We start from the raw sequence: 19,209 nt of genomic DNA on the forward strand, positions 1-19,209 counted from the left end.
TAACCTCAAAAGAATTAATCATGTGAATAAAGGTAGCGAGCTGTATTCTTGCTTGCACATGCAGGCTTACCCAGCTTCATCTGAAGTTTGGAATCTCTCAAACAGGCTTTCTGTTACAGATGTTTTCCTTATAGTCCTGGGTACAGACACAGCACAAGCAGGCACTCTTCAGAGACCATGGTCTCACTGGGAATGCAGCATAGTCTGCCTTCAGGAGGAAGCACTCTGCTCTAGCTTCAGGGCTCTGCTAAAGAGGAGAATCTGTTTTATCCAGCTCCAGAGCTTGGAGTGGCGTAGGGATAATTTTTCCACGTCAGGTTGCTCTGTGACAGCTCATACTAACCCTCTGTTAGAAGATGAGTGTAGCAAGAGCTGCAGAAGGGCAGGAAACGACTCTCTAGTATTATCAAGCCCTCCTGTTTTGATCAAAGGTTGATCACAAACAACAGTCTTTGGGTGGTGCTTTGTCAGTGATGTCTGATCTGAGAGTGCCTGCAGAAGAAGCTGATTAATCTTACATTTAGCTCTAAATATGGCAGTGGTGGGGCTTAACGGGATTGACAGCATGAGCAGATTCTCCACTGAGGAGGCCTTAAGGAGAAAACCTTTCCTGTGAGCGCAGCTGTAGGGGTTGGTCACCAAGGTGCGTTACCAGTTTTAGGTGTCTGCTCGAGTGAGAGTGCTGGAGTCTCAATCCTGAAATGAATTAACAAGGGAGAAGGTGAACCTTGCCTTGCACGTGGACTGTTCAGGATGGTCATTCTGATGGATGTTCCTTTGGACAGGACAGTTTGGAGATGTACCTACTGAGTGTGCTTCATGTGCTGAGCTGTGACGCTGCTCTGAGAAACTCCTGAGACGGGACGGGCGGCCTGTGTTTTGCTTTGAAACTGCTCTGTGTCAAAACCTGCGCTCAGCAGAGGAAACAAAGTGCTGCTGTCTCTCCAGTGCTGCTCAGCATACAGAAGTGCTTGTGCTCTGGAGCTGCAGGAGCAGTTGATCTCTCTCTTGATTCCAAACCGTGTCAACTGCCAATGCCAGGGTGCCAATTCCTGTTACCAAGGCTTGATGCCGCTGGCACCGCGATCTCCTGATGACATGAAATACTGACTTGATGCGAGTTGAAAGCTGTGCTTTAGCTGTTGCATTTCAACTGTCATCATCTATTTGTGAGAAAGTGGAGTGGGGGGAGGGTGGGAGGAACCAAAAATCAAATGATTCTAAATATTTAAGATGCAGATGCAGCGAGTATGGATTCGCTGTTACACCCAGCTGGCGGTGCTTCATCTGTGCACTATAAGCTCTGAACTGAGAGCCCTTCTGCCAGCCTCAGCTGAGGGTGCATTTCATGGGGTTTTTTTTTCCCAGGGTGTGTGTATTCAGAGCTGGAAGGAAAGAATGCCTGCTGTGTCTAATTCCTCCAGGCTTCCCTTTGAACAAAGTTGCAAGTAACACTCGGTCCTTTCATTCCCGTCCTGGCGATACATCTGTGTACACCTAAATCCTAGGGCATTCCAGAAATGACTGCTTTGTGTCAAACATAAAGGAGTGTAGCTGGTGAACACAGTCATCTTTTTCCAGCTTCAGTTATCTCTGAAAATTGTTTCTTTTCTCGTAATTGCTGAGGCAAGCTGGCAGAATAATTGGTGTGTGGACCTGAATGTAGATCAGCTTCAACTCATTGGCTATCCAGAAGGTGTTTCTGTAGTGCAGGCATTCAGCTTCATTGACAGCTTGGGAATATAGTTTTCCTTTCCATAAATTATACCCAACGTTTACAGGGTGGGGGGAAAAAAGAGTGATAGATAAGGAAAGGCACTGCAGTGGTCAGTGACTGCCTTAGATTGATGTCATTGCTGGGGCTGTATTTAATGGGGGTTTTCTTCAGGCTGTACTCTATCAGAGGCTGTGTGGGGCTTTTTCACCTTGCTAGGTTATCTCTAGTTGGGGAGGGAGGGTTGGTGGGGTTTTGGTTGGCTGGTTTGCAGGTGCATGGGTGTATAACTCAGTTCAGCAGATAGTCTGGGCTTTTCTCTGACCCAGACCTGTGAGATATGGAGGGAAGAGACCTCAGCCTAGCAGCCTCCCTTCCCGGTTGTACCCCCCTGGAGGCTGTGCTGAACACAAAGATGTGGTACAGACCCCACCTGCCTCCCAGCTGCTCCTGACCATTGCTGCCTGCCCCCTTTCCTGTGCTGTGCAGTCGTGGCAAGCCACCTTCTGCCACTGGGAGTTTCACCTCAGCATTCTGTTGCAATGTTCAAATCCTTTCTTATCTCTCAGCTCCGTTTTTAACTTGTGCAGGACCACCTTTGCTGGAGGCCTTTCTTTTAATTTATACTTTGGTATGAAAAATGTTTCTAATTAAAAGTAAATAATTATAAAAGCTGCTTTTGTCACATTTTTTAATGGTACCCACACATCTTTGGAGGAAAACAGTTTAATAAGGACCTCGTGCATCAGGCCTCTTCCTGACTGACATGAGCAGTGTGTAAGGCAAACAAGATTTGTGCTGTCTCTTCAAAAGAGAAGAGCAGAGAGCAGCTCTTTCTGAAAGTCTCCTTTTAATGAGAATTTTAAATGAAGATAAAAGATCCTCTTTCTGAAACTTCTGAGATGATGTCATCTGTTGCCATGGAGGCTGCTTCTGTTTTGTTAATGTGCAGTATACTCTGTGTAACCAGCAGAGCTGATCTGCCAGGGGATGAGGAATTTGCTGGAATGTTAATTCTCTGTTCTGAAGGAGGTTACAGTGCTGCTGTCCTGCCTTTCACTGCACCTTGTGAGGTTACAGTGCTGCTGTCCTGCCTTTCACTGCACCTTGCTGGGTTACAGTGCTGCTGTCCTGCCTTTCACTGCACCTTGTGAGGTTACAGTGCTGCTGTCCTGCCTTTCACTCCACCTTGTGAGGTTACAGTGCTGCTGTCCTGCCTTTCACTGCACCTTGTGAGGTTACAGTGCTGCTGTCCTGCCTTTCACTGCACCTTGTGAGGTTACAGTGCTGCTGTCCTGCCTTTCACTCCACCTTGTGAGGTTACAGTGCTGCTGTCCTGCCTTTCACTCCACCTTGTGAGGTTACAGTGCTGCTGTCCTGCCTCTCACTGCACCTTGTGAGGTTACAGTGCTGCTGTCCTGCCTTTCACTGCACCTTGTGAGGTGTTACAGTGGTGCTGTCCTGCCTTTCACTCCATCCACCTTGTGAGGTTACAGTGCTGCTGTCCTGCCTTTCACTCCATCCACCTTGTGAGGTTACAGTGCTGCTGTCCTGCCTTTCACTGCACCTTGTGAGGTTACAGTGCTGCTGTCCTGCCTTTCACTGCACCTTGTGAGGTTACAGTGCTGCTGTCCTGCCTTTCACTGCACCTTGTGAGGTTACAGTGCTGCTGTCCTGCCTTTCACTGCACCTTGTGAGGTTACAGTGCTGCTGTCCTGCCTTTCACTCCACCTTGTAAACACAACCAGATGTGGTGGTTCTGGCAGGACACTGGAATCAATGACTCTGTACCTGAGAGGTGGAGGTTTAGTTTAGGGTTTGAAAGGGTTGGGGGTTTTTACTTGTGCACATTAAACATGAAATTAGGAAATGTGTTTATGAGCAAAGATGAGACAGAGAGACATTTGCTGTTGCATTTTGGAAGTGTTGCCATCCAGGAAGCTCCTTCTGGTGGCTCCTGTAGAAGTGAACCTTTCCAGCCTTTCTGTGCTTGGAGTGAAGAAAGAGCTTCCTGCTTTTTGTGGCTCGCTGGAGGAGCCTGACTGAAGGGCTGGGCTCTGGCCCAAGGAAGAGCTCATCTCTTCCACTGACCTGAGAAGATGATGTGGAACATAACCCAGGTAAGCCAGGTGCACAGTAGGCCCACAGCTCATTTTAGCACTGCCCACAGGAGTGCCACAGAGTAGCTGCCCTCTGTGGAGTGGCTGATTAGGTTGTGTGAAAGGGCTGCTAGTGCAGGGTAAGAGTGAAGAGTAAAGGTGCAATCAGTAGTGGTGACATGATTAATCCTCTTGGCAGGGAGGCTGGGGCTTTATTCCACTCTACGTCTAGCATGCTTTCCTTAGACTGGAGCCTGGCCTTTCCTATGTGTACAGCTTTGGGATCATTGTTTTCTTTAGCCTTGATTTCAGCTCTCTAACATAAGAGTTCCCCCTGGTTTCTGCAGACTTCTCTGAGGACTAAGAGGTGCTGCTTCTGATCGTCCCACATGAGCTGCTGGCTGGTTCCTTTGGTGTGGTAATTCTAACTGCAGATTTCTGTGCAGAAGAATGGGGAGTTCTTTAAATCACTATTATTTTTTACTTTATTTTGAAAACCCCTTTGTGTTCTTTCTGTTCCTGATGAGCTGCTTGGGGGGCTGGGGGGGTGGGTCTAGAGGGTATGAGCATGAATGGAATCCACAGTTGTTAACACCTCCAGGCAAAACAGAAATCAAAGAAGGTTGAGAACCACCGCCTTGAACGTTCACGTCACCATTGGCAGTGTCCTGATTGCTGATTTGGAACTCTTGCCTTTTGCAGAATGGACTTTGATGATGAAGATGGGGAGGGACCCAGCAAATTTTCAAGGTGAGCATTTACAAAGGGCTGGGCAAATCCCTGGCTTCTTTCAGTGGAGAAAGACGACAGCTGCCTCGCTACTGACGTTTTAAAGTCAAGCTGAACGTGACTGAAGGACTTGCCAACAGCTTGAGCTAAATTCTAGTTAACTGGTTCTATCAGCCTCCTCCTGGCAGGAGCCTGTCTAATGTAGTTACTGGCTCACAAAGCTGGCAGTACCTGTGTCATCATCTCACTGGAGTCCTGTCAGGGGAGAGGATTTGTGATTTGTAGCTTATTATTTCAACTGCTGTGGATGAACTTTGGGTGGACGCTGCTGGAGTTGTCTTTCTGCCACTGGAAGTGAGCTTCATTTGGAATTTATGTCAGATGTTAACTGCTTGTTAAGACAATGGGTCAAGATCCTAGAGGTGTGGATTGTTTTCCTAAGATGAGAGCTCATTGGGTACTGTTAAGGTGTAACTGAGGAGTCAAAATTGCCAAAATAAATGTTAATTAAAGTGGGATTTCCTAGGCTAGAGATAAAAACAAGCATTAAAGCATCACTGCCATTTTTTTTTTCCACTTTTCCTTTTCTCCTGGTCACAATTTGCATTTTCTCATTAGAAGCCAAGCAGCTGCAGGTGAGGGATAGCTATTTTGAGGCCTCCAGATAGCTGCTGATTGTCCATATTGTAGCTACAGCTCTGTAGCAGCAGCCATGTTCAAACACAGCTGTCACCACAGGGTTTTAACAAGGTCTTCCTGGTCAGTCTGAAAGATAAAAGTGTGCTGAAGATGTGTCCTGACACCATACCATAGCCTGCTGGGCAGCACCAGCAGCTCCCGTTCAGCTGATGTGCTTTGCAAGAGGATCTTGCAGGCCCTGGTGTTAAACTCCATGACCTGAGGGCTAGTCCCTAATGCCAAGAGCTGATTTGTGATGGATGCAGCCTGCTTTGTGCCTGTGTGAAAGGTCAGGGGTTTCAGGCACACTGGTGCATCTGCATTGGTCCATTGGTCTGCCTCCATCCCTGCTTCAGCCTTTCAGAGTCTGATGGTGGGGAGAGTCAGTAGTTCTTTTGAGAGGCGTGCTGTGCTTGTGCTCAGCTGATTTTAGATGTCAGATCAAAATCTGATATTTAAACCTTAAATGCTGGAAAGATCCAGCTTGTTCTGCAGATCCAGCTTGTTCTGCTTGTAGAGAGTGCAGAACAGTGCAGAAAGCCAGGGCCAGGGTCAGACATTCACTTCTAGCTGTGCTCTCCTTTAGAACTTCTCCCTGTTCTCATGACTGATTCCTAGCTTGTCTCAGTCAAAATTATTTGGTTATCAGAGAACTGTTGTTTAAATGTTGAAGCTAACCCAGCTGGCTTTGACTGAAGTGCCTGAAGAAGCATCAGCTGGCTGACTGGAAGGGAGAAAGCAGTAGCTGAAGGCACTAACACCTTCAGCCCATCCACCCAGAGAAGGATGAGTAGGTGAGCCCCAAGCTAGTGGGAGCACAGGAGGTAGTGGTGTTAGTATGGTACTCCATGTGAGCTAACACAACACACCTTGCTTCTCAGGGGCTTCCAGGCCAGCTCAGGTATCTGCATGGCATTTCACTGTCACATGGAGGCATATGCATGCACTTCTCCCATAACAGCATGTGGCCATTTCTTGTTTGATCTGTCTTTTTGCTTAAAATTTTGGAGGCCCAGTCTGCTCTCTGGGCAGAGTCAAGTAGGATGAAGTGGCATATTCAGCTCAATTTTTGAGGGTGCTGAAGAAGAAAGACATAAAGGCCAAGTCTTGCTTAAGCTTTGCCTGCAGTGTTTGAGTCTCAGTGAGGAAGGAAGGAGACTCCACAACCTCTCTGGGCAGCCTACTCCAGGGCTCTGTCACCCTCACTGTACAGAAGTGTCCTCATGATGAGGTGGATCCTCCTGTGTTCCAGCTTGTACCCATTGTCCCTTGTCCTGTCACTGGGCACTGCTGAAAAGAGCCTGGCACCTTCATCCTGACACCCACCCCTCAGCTATCGATAGACATTGGTCAGATCCCCTCTCAGCCTTCTCTTCTCCAGACTACACAGCCTCAGGGCTCTGAGTCTCTCTTCACAGCAGAGATGTCCCAGTTCCTGCTGTCATCGTCGTAGCCTCTGCTGGAACTCTCTTAGCAGCTCCCTGGCTCTCGTTTCAGATGATCAGTGTGTTTTTAGGGGAGGGAAAGGAGAAGCAGCAGCATGTCTTTTTGGTTTTGTAGTTAAATGTTCCATTGCTGCCTCTCTCTGGCACAGAGCTTCAGAACCAGTGAAGCTTTAATCCTACAGGGCAAAATTCCCACTGATCTGGATTTCCTCCATGAAGCTGCTGCCAATACACCACAGATACCTGTTTGGGCATCTAACTTCTGCTGTTTGGGTAGGGCTGAGGCAGCTGTTTACTTCTGGGGCTTTAAGCCAGTTTTAATTTCATTTCTATTTACCCAGCAGTAAGCTTTTGCCAGGCTTCCCAGCAGACAGTGCAGTGTCTGTACCTCCCAGAGCTGTTCTCTGGAGGCATCCTTACATAATGCCCTGCACTCAGTGCCTGTCCCTGCCCTCCCGTCTTATCTGCAGACCATCAGTGCCCTCTGCTGAGTGGAGAGCGTTGTGGTTGCAGCCTGGAAAAGATCCAGCTCCTCCGCTTCCAGCACAGCAATGAATATTTCATGGGCTGGGTGGTGTTTCTGTAGTGGTGCTGGTTGTTCAGTTTCCCAGGCAGTGAGTGTGTGTCCCAGTGTCTGCAGAAACCCTCTGAAATGTGTCTCCAGCCTGCTCAGATACACAAACGAAGCTTTTGGATGGGCATGGCTTGCAGCTCTCATCAGGATCTACCTTTGCTTTGCTTTGCTGTTCTCATGCCCTCATTCCTCTTGCTGTTATTTGTAACAGTTGGCAGTTGTGAAGCTCCCTGCTTTCTGCTGTGTGTGGGCTCTCCCCCGCACCGCGGGACCCTCCTGGATTTATTTGCTGTCTTTTGTTCCTAGGTATGATGGTGATCAAATCTCTGGTGATAAGGAAAAGTTTGCAAGGTAGGCGTGTTCTCTAGAGCTCTGCTGCTGAGACAAAAAGAGAGGGATGGTCGTGTCCACAAACACCAGCACCTGAACCTTAGCTTAGAGAGCTGGCTGGTTTGTTTCTAGGTGGAATGATGGTCACAGTACTGCTGACACGGAGAGGATGGCCAGGTAGGAAAAAGAAGCAGCAAATGTGGTTTGACCTGGGTTTTATCTTCTGTGATGCCATCCTGGCAGATCAGAAGTCAGGAGGCTGGTCCAAAAAAAATAGTTGACATCCAAAATACTGCCCCTTGACCCGAGTGTGTTTGGATCAGCTCCCACAGTCTCCCAAAATTTAATGTCCCTCCAAGCTTTCCCTATCAAAAAGTTGGGAATTACAGACTTAGGACATGATTCTGTGCACGTGGTGATGAATCCTGGGGGTCCTGGGCAGGCACCTCTGGAGGAGGAGCACATCGAGGGTTTAAACTTGAGCTAGTTTCAGGAAAATGTCAGGGCTTTGTTTGCTTCAGCATGGTCATGGCCAGCTGAGCACTGCTGAGAAGTTACAGTGTGGTAGGCAGAATGAAGTGGACAGGATCCTGGATCTTCTTCTCTTTCTTCTCAGGAAGTTTTGCAATCCCTGTTGTTTACTCTTCTTAATTGTTGCTTTCAGTTTTCTTCTGGAGTTTTAAAATCCTTTGGTTGCAGACAGTGTCCTGTGTTTAGAAGTCAAATGCATGGGATAGCTGTGTTCCTTGTTTCTCCCTTGACCACCAGAACTCAGAGCAAGCTTTCATCATGTAGAAGTGCATTTTTCTTCCCCCTGTCCCACGTCTGCCTGTGTGTGCTGCTATGTATAGATGTGCTGTGGTGTCCACGTGCACTGTCACACCAGCTGCCCTGCTCCTGTGTGTGTGCACAGCCCAGCTGCCACAGGCAGACCACACAGAGGCTGCTTGGCTGCTGTGTGAAACGGAAGCTTCACTGGTACACTGTAACACATAGCTGAGGAGATGGTGACCTTAACCAAGGGACTGCCTGATTTCACTGAGTGACCATGGGGCACTCATGCAGCCACCCCTAGCTGGATTTTGAGCCTGTCAGGTAGGAAACACGGGGGTCAGCAGCAATAAGAGCTCATCATGTAGCCCTGACAAGTGGTGTTTGTGGGCCATGTGCCTCTGACATGTAACACATCTGTGTGCAGGGGCAGGATGCATACTGGAAAGCAGGGCAAGCCCAGGCTTTCCTCTGTTGCAGGGGGCTGCACACTACAACTTGGATTCTTTCTTGCATTTTGAGAAAAGGCTCCATTACTGAAAGCAGCCAAAAAGTGTGCCCAGCCTAGTGCCCTGCCTAGTTTCTGCCTTCCTGATCAGTCTTGGTACCAGCCAGCTCCCAGGCATGTTGCAGTTGCTTTTAATGTTGTGTTGTCATACCAGTCAGTGCTGGGGAACTCTCCAAGGGATCACTTTTCACATCTTGTTGGATCAGCCAGCGATCCCACAAGGCAGTGCCATGCACAGCTCACTGAAATCAGTGGAAGATGCTGCTCTGACATCTGAAGCATCACCTACCTGTCGTGTACTGGTGTTTAGCTGCCACCTGACAGGTACAGTATGGGATATAGAAGTGTTGGCTAGGTGCTGCAGTGGGGTAGGTCCATTTGGACCACTGCAGATGTATATATTGGTGTCATTCCTTAATGCATGGCAAAACTGAACTCCCAGGTCTCCAGTTCTGAGAGTTTTTTGGTGGTTATGTGTTTTGAAGCTCCTCAGACTTGCCACCTCAGTCACGTGTTGGCTATAAAGCATGAGAAGGTTGGAGCTCAGTCCAAGGTGGGGCAGCATCAAGCACTGTCAGTGTTATTTCCCTGCTGTGCTGGATTGTTCTGAGACATAAATCCTGACCTGTCTGACAAGCTGGATGTTTATTTGCTGTCTTTTGTACTACTTTTATTTATTTACTGGCTGTTTGGGGTTTTTTGTATGTATTGTCACACCGTATCTGGTCTCAGCCCTGCAGGCTGACCCTGCTGGCATGTAGTGGCTCCCTCCAGGGATGCAGGATGTTCCACACAGCATCACAGGACTGGAGATCAGTGTTACTGAGTGGGTTTTTTTGTAAGTCAGTGCTGACACTTACTGCAGCCCTGGCCCAGGTGTCAGCCCTGGGGCAAGGACTCAAACCTGAAATGCATCACACCAAATGTGAGCATCTGATGAACTGCAGCTGTCAGTTCCTCACATCCTTCTACTTCATTTTGCATCCTTAAACTGAAGGAGGTTAAGCTGGCTGAGAGATAAAGGCCACAAGGCTGTAGGTAGAGATATGAATTCTTTGCACAGCTGTGGGCAAACAACATTTATCCTTCTGTGGCCTGGCTTTCCTGTCTTACGAACCGAGGGATAGTGGCGCTGAGCTTCACGAAGAACTCAGCTCTCCAGGGCTGAAAGGCAGCCAAGCAAGCGCAGAGCGTTAGGGATTCGGTGCCCTGGGGCTTGAATCCTTCCACTGATTTCTCTCTGCTTCTTCTCTGTTGATCTGGTGTTTCTTGCACCTGCTCAGGGAGAACCACAGTGAGATTGAGCGGCGCCGGCGGAACAAGATGACGCAGTACATCACCGAGCTGTCCGACATGGTGCCCACCTGCAGCGCCCTGGCCCGCAAGCCCGACAAGCTGACCATCCTGCGCATGGCTGTCTCACACATGAAGTCCATGAGGGGCACCGGCAACAAGTCCACTGATGGAGCCTACAAGCCTTCCTTTCTCACAGAGCAGGTGGGGCTGGGGTTTTGGTTTGGGTATTTTTTTCACAGATCTCTGCCCAATGGGGTTGTGGAGTCTCCCTCGCTGGAGGTATTCAAGACCCACCCGAAGGAGTTCCTGCGTGACCTGTTGTAGGTGCTGCTCTGGCAGGGAGGGGTTAGAATGGAATGGGAATAGGAATGGAATGGGAATAAGAATGGAATGGGAATAGGAATGGAATAGGAATGGAATAGAATAGAATCAAATTAACCAGGTTGGACCTTCGAGATCATAGAGTCCAACCTATCACCCAATACCATCTAATCAACTAAACCATGGCTCCAGGTGCCCCATTCAGACTCTTCCTAAACACCTCCAGTGATGGTGACTCCACCACCTCCCTGGGCAGCACATTCCAATGGCCAATCTCTCTTTCTATGAAGAACTTCTTCCTAAAATCCAGCCTAATCCTCCCCTGCTGCATCTTGAGACTGTGTCCTCTTGTTCTGGTGCTGGTTGCCCGGGAGAAGAGAGCAACCTCCACCTGGCTACAACCTCCCTTCAGGTAGTTGTAGGGAGCAATGAGGTCTCCCCTGAGCCTCCTCTTCTCCAGGCTAAGCAACCCCAGCTCCCTCAGTCTCTCCTCACAGGTCTTGTGCTCCAAACCCCTCACAAACTAGACTAGATGATCTCTTGAGGTCCCTTCCAGCCCCTGACATTCTGTGGTTCTGTTTCTCTGTGGGTTTTCAGTTGGACTTGATGATCTTGGAGGTCTCTTCCAACCTGGTTGATGCTGTGATGATTCTGTAAAAGATGTGAGGGAATGCTGAGAGGAGCAGGGACTCTCAGCTTGATCCCTTGCTGTTGTGGAGTAGCTGTGGTAGAAGTCACTCATCCCAAGCATGAATGCAGAAAGTTCATTTGTGACCCTTTGAACCTGATCTTAACCATTTGACAAATCTTCTCTGAAGAGCAAAATGGGTGTTGCTGTCTGAGGGCTGTCTGTCTGAAAACATGCTCATCACTGCTGCCTCTCATCACTGGAAAGGAATTCTCACCTCTAGACCTGGGTTCTTCCCATCCTAATAAAGATTCTCTAAAATAGGTGAAAATTAACCTGGAGAGACCTGCCTCTCCCTCCTGGGATTAGAGGAAGGCTAAAAACATTGTTTAGCCCTAATGTCTAAGTTCACAGCAGCTGAACTGGGCAGGGATGAATCCCATCTGCACTGGCTGAGGTACTCCTGCGGTTACGTTTTGGATTGGAGAAGGAAGATGCACCCAGTGCTTGAAGCAGGCCTGTGTCTAACTGAGGGCACTGGAAATGCCTTCCACCTTCGTTGTTTTTGAAGTCCTGTGGGTGTAGTGTGCATGCTTGTGGTCTGCATGATTTAAGCACTTGCAGATGGCAGTGATGGCCAGGGGCAGTACTTGTTAGAAACAGCAGCTTCTGCTGACCTCTCTGTTCACATCTCCACTCACTCTGTTTTTCTTCCAGTGTGTTTCTGGAAGGACTGTGGCATGCAGCTAGTTGGCTAGTCACATCTCGTGTCAACTTGGGGGTGCCAGGCTCTTTTCAGTGGTGTCTAGTGATAGGGCAAGGAACAACAGGCACAAGCTGGAACACAGGAGGTTCCACCTCAACATGAGGAGACATGAGTCCAGTTGAGAGGCATCCCTGCCCCTTGTTGGGCAGGTTGGAGGAGATGATCTCTATGGTTCTAGTCCCCAGATGGGGGTGGAGGGTCTCAGTGCTGCATTAAAGGCAGATGTGTAGATGTCTCAGGATGGTAAGAAGGGCAAAGAGAGGGGTAAGAAAGGCCAAAGACAGGGCTATTCCAAACCCTTTGGATCTCTGAGGCTTCATATCCACAGGCTGGAAAAAGAAAGCAAGAAGTGATGCATCCTCCTTGTACAGTGACTTGAGCCTCCAGATTGTGGGGGGGGGATATGGAGATTCCTGTCCTTGTTCCCATTACACTTTCTGCTTTTTATCCAGTGACTGTTTCATATGGAAACAGCTCATTCCAGGGGGGTGAGAGGAAAACAAAGCCCAGAAGAACTTGTTGGTTTCTTTCCAATTAAATTATTCAGGACATTTAATTAAGAGATGAGTTTGCTGTCTGAGTTTTGGCTGTTCATTTCCTCTGTTTGTGCTCTGAAATAACTTTGTTATTTTAATGTTAGATGCTTATCACACAATGTGCTGTGAGTTTGGGTTAGTTAATTTTCCTGAAGTGCATGGAGATTACCAGATGAAAAGCAAGAAAGGAAAACAAAGTGCTGTTTGTTGTTAAGATCAATGATTTATGGCTTGCTGCAAGTTTGGTTGTGTCATTACATCCATACTGCAGTGAGCATCCCCTGTCTGGGTTGTGGTGGTATATCCATACTAGTGTGAGCATCCCTGCCTGGGCTGTGGTGGTGTATCCATACCAGTGTGAGCATCCCTGCCTGGGCTGTGGTGGTGTATCCATACCAGTGTGAGCATCCCTGCCTGGGCTGTGGTGGTGTATCCATACCAGTGTGAGCATCCCTGCCTGGGCTGTGGTGGTGTATCCATACCAGTGTGAGCATCCCTGCCTGGGCTGTGGTGGTATATCCACACTGAACATCACCTGCCTGGGCTGTGGTGGTGTATCCACACTGAACATCCCCTGCCTGGGCTGTGGTGGTGTATCCACACTGACCATCCCCTGCCTGGCCTGTGGTGGTGTATCCACACTGACCATCCCCTGCCTGGCCTGTGGTGGTGTATCCACACTGAACATCCCCTGCCTGGGCTGTGGTGGTGTATCCACACTGAACATCCCCTGCCTGGCCTGTGGTGGTGTATCCACACTGACCATCCCCTGCCTGGGCTGTGGTGGTATATCCACACTGAACATCACCTGCCTGGGCTGTGGTGGTGTATCCACACTGAACATCCCCTGCCTGGGCTGTGGCGGTGTATCCACACTGACCATCCCCTGCCTTGGCTGTGGTGGTGTATCCACACTGAACATCCCCTGCCTGGGCTGTGGTGGTGTATCCACACTGAACATCCCCTGCCTGGGCTGTGGTGGTGTATCCACACTGAACATCCCCTGCCTGGGCTGTGGTGGTGTATCCGCACTGAACATCCCCTGCCTGGGCTGTGGTGGTGTATCCACACTGAACATCCCCTGCCTGGGCTGTGGGGGTGTATCCACACTGAACATCCCCTGCCTGTGCTGTGGTGTATCCACACTGAGCATCCCCTGCCTGGGCTGTGGTGGTGTATCCACACTGAACATCCCCTGCCTGTGCTGTGGTGGTGTATCCACACTGAACATCCCCTGCCTGGGCTGTGGTGGTGTATCCACACTGAACATCCCCTGCCTGGGCTGTGGTGGTGTATCCACACTGAACATCCCCTGCCTGTGCTGTGGTGTATCCACACTGAACATCCCCTGCCTGGGCTGTGGTGGTGTATCCACACTGAACATCCCCTGCCTGGGCTGTGGTGGTGTATCCACACTGAACATCCCTGCCTGGGCTGTGGCGGTGTATCCACACTGAACATGCCCTGCCTGGGCTGTGGTGGTGTATCCACACTGAACATCCCCTGCCTGGGCTGTGAGCAGCTACACAGATCACAAGCAAACACTCTTTTTTGGCAGTGACAGAGGTGCTATTTAATTCCCTTTCCTTGCTGACATTCTGCTAATCCCCTCTCTTTGGCAGGAGCTGAAACACCTGATCCTGGAGGCTGCGGACGGGTTCCTGTTCGTGGTGGCGGCCGAGACGGGCAGGGTGATCTACGTGTCGGACTCGGTGACTCCGGTGCTGAACCAGCCGCAGTCGGAGTGGTTCGGCAGCACCCTGTACGAGCAGGTTCACCCCGACGACGTGGAGAAGCTGCGGGAGCAGCTCTGCACCTCTGAGAACTCCATGACAGGTCAGATGTGTCTGCTGTCTGCTGCTTGTGTCTGCCAGATCCCTGCAGGCTTTTCCTGAGGTTCAGAACGCCTGCTTTAAAAGCCTGGCGGCAGGGAAATTCGGCAGGGCTCGGCTGCGTTTCCTTGCATTATTTCCTTTTGCTTCCTATTTGTTTGACTTCAACTCAACCACCCTCAGGTTTCATAGTTTCATAGTTTCATTCAGGGTTGGAAGGGACCACAAGGATCATCTAGTTCCAACCCCCCTGCCATGGGCAGGGACACCCCACACTAGATCAGCCTGGCCAGAGCCTCATCCAGCCTGGGCTTAAACACCCCCAGGGACGGGGCCTCGACCACCTCCCTGGACAACCCATTCCAGGGTCTCACCACTCTCATGGTGAAGAACCTCCTCCTCACATCTAGCCTGAATCTCCTCACCTCCAGCTTCATTCCATTCCCCCTAGTCCTGTCACTACCTGAGATCCTGAGAAGTCCTTCCCCAGCCTTCCTGTAGGCCCCCTTCAGATACTGGAAGGCCACAATTAGGTCACCTCGGAGCCTTCTCTTCTCCAGACTGAACAGCCCCAACTCCTTCAGTCTGTCCTCATAGGAGAGGTGTTCCAGCCCTCTGATCATCCTTGTGGCCCTTCTCTGGACACGTTCCAGCACCTCCACATCCCTCTTGTAATAGGGGTTGAGCTGAGTTGTGTACTCCCAGCTTCTGGCCTGGGTAGGTTTGGAATCTGGATTGTTTTCTGACTTGGTCTGGAAACCTGCAGTGTGTTTTCCTTTCCTCTTCAATGAACTTGTGACTTCTTTACAGCTCTGTGTTTCTTTCGGGCAGTGTTTATTTTGAAGGCAAAAGTCATGCTTTAGACTTTTCCATCTTCAGAAAAGTTCCTTGTGGTTTGCTAACAGGAATCCTAGGGGGAAAAAAATCCAGCCTTTGGCAGCTGAAAATCAGTGGATTTGAAATGGGAAGCTTTCTCCTGCAGCACTGGTGTTGGTTAGGTACAAGCTGACTACCTATTGTTTTGCACATAAAGCTGAACCATCTTCCTCTGGCATTTAGTATCATAGCATCAGTCAGGGTTGGAAGGGACCACAAGGATCATCTAGTTTCAACCCCCCTGCCATGGGCAGGGACACCCCACACTAGATCAGGCTGGCCAGAGCCTCAGCCAGCCTGGGCTTAAACACCTCCAGGGACAGGGCCTCAACCACCTCCCTGGACAACCCATTCCAGGGCTTCACCACTCTCATGGGGAAGAACCTCCTCCTCACATCCAGCCTGAATCTCCCCACCTCCAGCTTCATTCCATTCCCCCTAGTCCTATCACTACCTGAGATCCTGAGCAGTCCCTCCCCAGCCTTCCTGTAGGCCCCCTTCAGATACTGGAAGGCCACAATGAGGTCACCTGGGAGCCTTCTCTTCTGCAGACTGAACAGCCCCAACTCCTTCAGTCTGTCCTCACAGGAGAGGTGCTCCAGCCCTCTGATCATCCTTGTGGCCCTTCACTGGACACCTTCCAGCACCTCCACATCCCTCTTGTAATAGGGGCTCCAGAACTGGAGGCAGTACTCCGGGTGGGGTCTCCCCAGAGGTGAATAGAGGAGGAGAATCACCTCCCTTGACCTGCTGGCCACACTTCTCCTGATGCAGCCCAGGATCTGATTGGCTTTCTGGGCTGCAAGTGCACACTGAGAGCTCCTGTTGAGCTTCTCCTCCCCCAGCACCCCCAAGTCTCTCTCCTCAGGGCTGCTTTCCAGCCACTCCCTGCCCAGCCTGTATTTGTGCCTGAGATTGCCTCGACCCAGATGCAGGACCCTGCCCTTGCTCTTGTTGAACCTCCTGAGGTTGGCTTGTGCCCACCTCTCCAGCCTGTCCTGGTCCCTCTGGATGGCCTCCCTTCCCTCCAGCCTGTCTGCTGCACCACACAGCTTGGTGTCATCAGCAAACTTGCTGAGGGTGCAGACACCTGTACTCAAGACAGCCCATAGGAAAGTGCCCTTGTCTTGAACAGCACACCTGGGTGTTAGAGCTGCGAGAATTAGCTGAATCCTGGCTTAACTCAGGCTTGAAAAGGAGGAAGCTCAACTTCTTACTCTTCCACATATGATGTTTATAGTTAAAGGGAGGAGATTAAAAACAAGCTAGGGGAAAATATTCCAACCCCCTGATCTGTGCAGCAGCCACAACAGTTCTCCTTCCTTCAGTCATTCACAGCTCTGACCTGGTGTGCTGGAGGTTTTGTTGTGTTTCATAACTCAAAGGACAGCGAACCAGTTCTGAGTGAACCTGCATACTGTTTACAGCTCCCATGCCCAAACAGTGCCAAATTCTTGATTTCCTGTGGCTTGGATGTGATGTGGTTTTGGCAGAGCTCTCATCTATTCAAACTGGAAACTCGGAGCAAAATTCTGCGGTGAGAATCCAGATGGATGGAAACCAAGTGAACCGTGAGGGGAACCTAGCAGAGCAAAACAGCTGAGTTTCATACCACGGGGCTTCCAGCAAAGCACAGCCTCTGGTTTTGTTCTGCAGCCTGTCAGACATTGCCAGGTAGGGCCCACCTTCCTCCAGCCCAGCAGTTACTGCAGAGCCCCAGTGAACCCTCGTGTTTTGGCTTCCAGGTGTGCTCAGCTATGCTCAGCAGGGGCCTGACCTGCTCAAACAGGAGCAGAGCTAGGCAAATGCAGAGCACTTCTGAAAACCCAGCTTGATGTTTTTTCCACCATTAACTGTGTGCCTTTCTGTTCCACTGAGTTCATCTGTAGCCAGTGGAAGGAGGAGTTCAAATAATAGCATTTATAGGGCTACAGCCTTTCCTTGCCTGAGTCTTTTGGAGTTGTCAGATTGACACAGCAGTCCTGCAAGGCTGCTGTGCACAGACAGCTGGACATTGGCCCAGCATGATGGAAAGGTGCAGAGGCAGGCTGGATGTGCAAAGAGGGCTTGTTAGGGACTGGAGAATGTGCATAGCTAGAGCTGTTGCAGCAGTGAGAACACTGGATAATTCCTAACTGCATAGGGCACAGTGCTCACGTTTTCTTGTACCAAAGTTGTTGCTGGTTGCATGGGCAGTGCAGTGTTCTGGCCAGGTGAACATGTCACAAGCCATAAACACAATCATGGAAACCTAGAATGGCTCAGGTTGGAAGGGACCTCAGAGATCATCTGCTCCAACCTCCCCACCATGGGCAGGGACACCTCTCAGCTAGACTCAGCTGCTCAAGGCCTTATTCAACCTGTCCAAGGCCTTCAACACCTCCAGGCAAGAGGCAGCCACAACCTCCCTGGGCAGCCTGTTCCAGAATCTCACCACCCTCCTACTGAAGAACTTCTTCCTCAGCTCCAGACTAACCCTGCTCTCCCTCAGCTTCAAACCATTCCCCCTTCTCCTGTCTAGACACCCTCATGAAAAATCCCTCTGCAGCCTTCTTGTAGCATCCCTTCAGCTATTGAAAGGCAGCTCTAAGGTGCTCTTGGAGTCTTCTCTTTTGCAGGCTGACCCACCCCAGCTCCCTCAGCCTGTCCTCATAGCAGAGGTGCTCCAGCTCTTGGATCATCTTTGTCGCCTCCTCTGGATTCATGCCACCAGCTCTGTGTCTTCTTTATGCTGGGGGCACCAGAACTAGAGGCAGGATTGGAAGTGGGGTATCTCAATCATGAGTCTGTTTCTGAATTCAGGCAGAGGAATATAGCTGAGTGTGTATCATCTCTCATAAGGGCATCACAGAGCAGGTTTTTAAGGTGCAGTCCTGCTCTTTGAGTAGGTTTGCGTTAAAGATATGTTTGCTGAAGTATAACTGTACTTAGTACACCAGTAGTTTTCTCAGTCAGTGGAGCTTGTAGACAAACAGAAAGCTCTGGATTTGTTGGCTTTCCAGTGTTATGTTTCATGGAGAGCAAAGGCAATGCAGATCTTGAAAGAGATGCAAGCCACAAGCCAGCCAGCTGCATTTGGTGCTTTTCTTGCTCAGAGTGAAGTTCAGTGCAGGTAGCAGGAAAATCCTCATCTTGTTTTGAGCACAGGATCTGCTTGAGGTGGAAAACTGACTTGCAGTGAAAGTGTAATGGTGTGCTGTGATTTTGAATTTTGCATTCTTCCTCTTTTTCCCAGGATCTATTTTCTCAACCCTGTAACCTTCTCCTCCAGCCCTTGAGCCGGGGAAGCAATGACAGTGTCCTGACAAAGGAGAGGTTTCACTTGCCTTGCATCAGATCAGAGCAATGTCCTTTAGTTGTATTTGTTTGCCCTCTTACAAGCACCAGTCATTAGTACTGCATTGCTGAGGTTTCCCCAGCGCCTCTTGGAAATCCTGCCACCCAGAGAAGCTGCTCCAGACCCTGAGGACTTGGGAGGCTGCCACTGGCAAGGGGTAGCAACAGAGAGCAAGCTGGTGGAGAAAGCAGGCTCCCGCTCGCACTTCTGCCCTGGGAATAAGCCTGGGACTGGGGCTGTGGTGGTGTGAGTGGCTTTTTGGCAGTCTCGCTGGCTTATGCAATCCTCACCTCATCTCACCCTCTCCTCCTTAGGCATTTTTGTGGTACTACCATGAGTCACATCAAGGGGACCCAGCTGAAAGCTAAGCTAAGCAGAAAATCCCTTGGTTTGCTGGAGACAGCTCTTTGGGCCACCTTATTGGAGGGTTGTTTCAACTCTTGTGTTAACACCAAGGAGAAGCAGGGAGTGAATAGCTAAGGGTAAGGAGAGGACAGGACTGCAGGAGCAGTAAAAGCATCTTGCCAAATTCAAGTGGCTGCTTAGCTATGGCCTAACCCATACAGTGTGTTTGGGGAGTTATTTGCTTGCTCTATTTTTAACTGTCAGGATATGAAGAAGGATGGATTGTTTCTATTCCGTTCTGTATCCCTGGGGATTTTATTCCCTGGAAAGGGAACAATTGTCTGCTTTCTTGTACAGTAATTGCTACCACATTGTAGCAACAGGAAGGCTGAGCTGTGAAGTATATGTATGGTGTGAAGTGCTC

General features: G+C 49.8%; 1 protein-coding gene across 6 annotated transcripts in view; it reads left to right on the forward strand.

Moving 5' to 3' along the window:
• Window positions 1-19,209, forward strand: part of ARNT2 (aryl hydrocarbon receptor nuclear translocator 2) — a 108,781-nt gene that overhangs the window by 26,002 nt on the left and 63,570 nt on the right. For 5 of the 6 annotated variants that reach the window (XM_068143443.1, XM_068143444.1, XM_068143445.1 and 2 more), the window contains exons 3-6: window positions 4,516-4,563; window positions 7,546-7,590; window positions 10,132-10,345; window positions 14,018-14,231. In XM_068143443.1, coding sequence (XP_067999544.1) covers window positions 4,516-4,563; window positions 7,546-7,590; window positions 10,132-10,345; window positions 14,018-14,231 — 521 coding nt within the window. The remainder of the gene's footprint in view (window positions 1-4,515; window positions 4,564-7,545; window positions 7,591-10,131; window positions 10,346-14,017; window positions 14,232-19,209) is intronic. The other variant, XM_068143442.1, reaches the window with a different exon arrangement.

This window comes from Melanerpes formicivorus, unplaced genomic scaffold (assembly GCF_026170545.1).
Source record: "Melanerpes formicivorus ecotype bairdi unplaced genomic scaffold, bMelFor1.0.p_v2 SCAF_10, whole genome shotgun sequence".
Classification (NCBI taxonomy): Eukaryota; Metazoa; Chordata; class Aves; order Piciformes; family Picidae; genus Melanerpes; species Melanerpes formicivorus.